The 4,165-nt window shown below is 49.2% G+C and overlaps 1 protein-coding gene across 1 annotated transcript; it reads left to right on the forward strand.

Moving 5' to 3' along the window:
• The first annotated feature begins 567 nt into the window (after positions 1-567).
• On the forward strand, positions 568-1,479 carry LOC138897583 (uncharacterized). Its single transcript, XM_070183569.1, has 2 exons — positions 568-895; positions 1,211-1,479. Exons 1-2 carry the CDS (start codon positions 568-570, stop codon positions 1,477-1,479), a joined length of 597 nt encoding a protein of 198 aa, XP_070039670.1.
• The last annotated feature ends 2,686 nt before the right edge of the window (positions 1,480-4,165 follow it).

The raw sequence follows: 4,165 nt of genomic DNA on the forward strand, positions 1-4,165 counted from the left end.
TCCCGCCGCTCGCACACCCGAGCAGGTTGTTCAGTGACTCCAGACACCGGGGGCACCACCAGCCCAGCGGATTGTAGCTGCTAAGGACTATGTGGTTCCTGCTATGCCTGAGGATGATCAGCGTAGGTTGGAGAGGTTTGGGAGACTCCAGCCTCCACCTTTCAGTGGCACAGAGAGAGAAAGGATGCTCAGGACTTCTTGGACAGGTGTCAGAGGATACTCTGTACAGCTGGTATTCTGGAGACTTGTGGGGTCTCATTCACTACTTTTCAGTTTTCTGGGGCTGCACTCAGATGGTGGGAGACTTACGAGAGGTGTATGCCTGTTGGCGCAGCACCCCTTACTTGGCAGCAATTCTCCGTGGTCGTTTTGGAGAAGTTTGTGCCTCGGTCCCGTAGAGAGGAGCTGCACGGACAGTTTGAGCAGCTTCGCCAGGGTGATATGTCTGTGATGTAGTATGAGATGCGATTTTCGGAGTTGGCCCATCATGCTATCTAGTTGGTTCCAACAGACAGGGAGAGGATCATGAGGTTTAGAGATGGTCTCACATTTTAGTTGCGGTTACTTATGACCAGAGAGAGGGTGTCTGGTGCTACTTTTGATGAGGTTGTCGACATTGCTCGGCAGATTGAGATGGTTCGCGGTCATGAGAGGATTGAGATGGAGGCCAAGAGGCCTCGAGGACAGGGAGGATTTAGTGGTGCTCCTTATGGGGGTCAGTTCCAGCACGGCAGAGGCCGTCCATTAAGGCATGCTCAGCCATCCCGCCCAGTTCACCCTGGTGCATCATCGGACCATGGTTCTCACAATTCTTATCAGGTCCACTCATCGCTCAGTGCCCTTCTAGCCCAGAATTCGTCACGTACTCCATCAGTTCAGGGCTCCTCTATGCCAGGTTCTTCTACCAGTTATCCCGGAGCTCGGGGCTCCCTTCAGTCCCCGCCACCAACACCAGGGAGTTATTTTGAGTGTGGGGAGATTGGACATATGTGGAGGCAGTGTCCTCGTTGTCATGGAGGTCTATCTCAGCAGAGGAGTCAGCCTTCGACTTCAGCAGCAGTTACTTCACCACTCGCCCAGTCAGCTCGGGGTAGAGGTCAGTCAGCTATGGGTCGCTCTAGAGGGGGAGGCAGATCAGGGGGTGGCCAGGCCCGTTTCTATGCCCTCCCTGCCAGACCAGATGCTATTGCTTCAGATGCTGTGATTACAGGTATTGTCTCAGTTTGTCACAGAGATGCCTCTGTATTATTTGACCCTGGTTCCACTTATTCATACGTTTCCTCATTTTTCACTCATTTTCTGGATATGCCTCGTAAGTCTCTAGTCTCATCTGTTCATGTATCTACTCCGGTAGGCGATACTATTGTTGTGGACCGCGTGTATCGATCATGTGTGGTGTCTATTGAGGGTCTGGAGACCCAAAAGGACCTTTTGCTACTCAGTATGGTTGACTTTGATGTGATATTGGGTATGGACTAGTTATCTCCATGTCATGCTGTTCTAGTTTGTCACGTAAAGACCGTGACGTTGGCGATACCGGGATTTCGGAGGGTTGAGTGGAGCGGTTCTATAGATTATATACCTAGTAGGGTGATTTCATATTTGAAGGCTCAGCGTATGGTTGAGAAGGGTTGTCTATATTATTTGGCGTTTGTGAGGGATGTTAGTGCAGAGACTCCTACCATTGATTCTATTCTGTGGTACGTGATTTTTCGGATGTGTTTCCTGCAGACCTGTCGGGCATGCCGCCTGACAAGGATATTGACTTCAGTATTGATTTGGTGCCAGGCACTCAGCCCATTTCTATTCCACCGTATCGTATGGCACCGGCGGAGTCGAAGGAACGGCTTCAGGAACTCCTTGATCAGGGGTTTATTCGGCCTAGTGTGTCACCTTGGGGTGCACCAGTTCTATTTGTAAAGAAGAAGGATGGTTCCATGAGGATATGCATTGATTACAGGCAGTTTAACAAGGTCACAGTCAAGAACAAGTATCTTTTGCCTCATATTGATGATTTATTTGACCAGCTTCAGGGAGCGAGGTTGTTCTCCAAGATTGATTTGAGGTCCGGGTATCACCAGCTAAAGATTCGGGATTTGGATATTCTTAAGACAACTTTAAGGACCCGATATGGCCATTATGAGTTCTTAGTGATGTCTTTTGGTCTGACCAATGCCCCAACAGCGTTCATGCGTTTGATGAACAATGTATTCCAGCCCTATTTGGACTCATTCATTATTGTATTCATTGATGACATCCTTATGTACTCTCATAGCCAGGAGGAGCATGCTCAGCATCTGAGGATTGTATTACAGAGATTGAGGGAGGAGAAGCTTTATGCAAAGTTCTCCAAGTGTGAGTTTTGGCTCGGTTCAGTAGCATTCTTGGGGCATATGGTGTCCAGTGAGGGTATTCAGGTGGATCCAAAGAAGATAGAGGCAGTGCAGAGTTGGCTTAGACAGTCCTCAGCCACGGAGATTAGGAGCTTCCTTGGTTTGGCGGGCTATTACCATCGCTTTATGGAGGGATTTTCATCTATTGCATCACCCTTGATCAAATTGACCCAAAAGGGTGCTCCATTCAGGTGGTCGGATGAGTGTGAGGAGAGCTTTCAGAAGCTCAAGACTGCTTTGACCACAGCTCCAGTGTTGGTTCTGCCATCAGCTTCAGGTTCTTACACTGTGTATTGTGATACCTCAAGGGTAGGTATTGGATGTGTTCTGATGCAGGAGGGTAAGGTGATTGCCTATGCCTCGCGCCATTTGAAGACCCATGAGAAGAACTATCCTGTCCACGATCTTGAGTTAGCAGCCATTGTTCATTCCTTGAAGATTTGGCATCATTATTTGTATGGGGTTTATTGTGAGATCTATGCTGATCACCGGAGTTTACAGCATCTGTTTAAGCAGAAGGATCTTAATTTGCGTCAGCGGAGATGGTTAGAGCTTCTCAAGGACTATGATATCACTATTTTGTACCATCCGGGGAAGGCCAATGTGGTAGCCGATGCCTTGAGTCTCCGGGCGAAGAGTTTGGGGAGTTTAGTGTATCTCCCAGCAGCAGAGAGACCCTTGGCATTAGATGTTCAGTCCCTAGCAGGCAAGCTTGTCAGATTGGATATTTCGGAGCCGAGTCGGGTATTGGCTTGTGTGGTCTCCGGGTCTTCTCTTTATGACCGTGTCAGGGAGCATCAGTATGATGACCCCCACCTGCTCGTTCTTCAGGACAGGGTTCAGTGAGGTGATGCCAGAGATGTGACTATTGGTAATGATGGCGTGTTGAGGATGCAGGGCCGGATATGTGTGCCCAATGTGGATGGGCTTCGGGAGTTGATTCTTGAGGAGGCCCACAGCTCGCGGTACTCCATCCATTCGGGTGCCGCGAAGATGTACCAGGATTTGAGAGAGCAATATTAGTGGAGGCAGATGAAGAAGGATATAGTTGGTTTTGCGGCTCGGTGTCTCAACTGTCAGCAGGTTAAGTATGAACATCAGAGACCGGGTGACTTGCTTCAGAGGTTAGAGATCCCATAGTGGAAGTGGGAGTGGATCACCGTGGACTTCGTAGTTGGGCTCCCACGGACTTTGAGGATGTTCGATGCTATTTGGGTTATTATGGATTGGCTGACCAAGTCCGTGCACTTCATTCCAGTTGGCACTACTTACTCTTCAGAGCGGTTGGCTGAGATTTACATCCGAGAGATTGTTCGCCTGCATGGTCTCCCAATTTCCATCATTTCAGATAGGGGCACTCAGTTTACATCGCAGTTTTGGAGGGCCATGCAGCGAGAGTTGGGTACATAGGTTGAGTTGAGCACAGCTTTTCACCCTCAGACGGATGGGAAGTCCGAGCGCACTATTCAGATATTGGAGGACATGTTACGCGCTTGTTTCATTGACTTTGGGGGTTCATGGGATCCATTTCATCCGCTCACGGAGTTTGCATATAATAACAGTTATCAGTCGAGCATTCAGATAGATCCGTACGAGGCTTTATATGGGAGGAGGTGTAGATCTCCAGTGGGATGGTTTGAGCCGGGTGAAGCTAGGCTCTTGGGTACAGACTTGGTCCAGGATGCATTAGATAAGGTGAAATTAATTCAGGAGCGGCTTCGCACGGCGCAGTCTAGGCAGAAGAGCTACGCGGACAGGAAGGTTTGTGATGT

This window comes from Nicotiana tomentosiformis, chromosome 8, assembly GCF_000390325.3.
Source record: "Nicotiana tomentosiformis chromosome 8, ASM39032v3, whole genome shotgun sequence".
Lineage (NCBI taxonomy): Eukaryota > Viridiplantae > Streptophyta > Magnoliopsida > Solanales > Solanaceae > Nicotiana > Nicotiana tomentosiformis.

What these genes read in the sequence shown, in the direction of transcription:
- LOC138897583 (XM_070183569.1), top strand. Translation starts at nt 568, where the DNA reads ATGACCAGAGAGAGGGTGTCTGGTGCTACTTTTGATGAGGTTGTCGAC. An exon ending in TCAGGGCTCCTCTATGCCAG is followed by an intron (nt 896 to 1,210) that starts GTTCTTCTACCA and finishes CTGTGATTACAG; the next exon opens with GTATTGTCTCAGTTTGTCAC.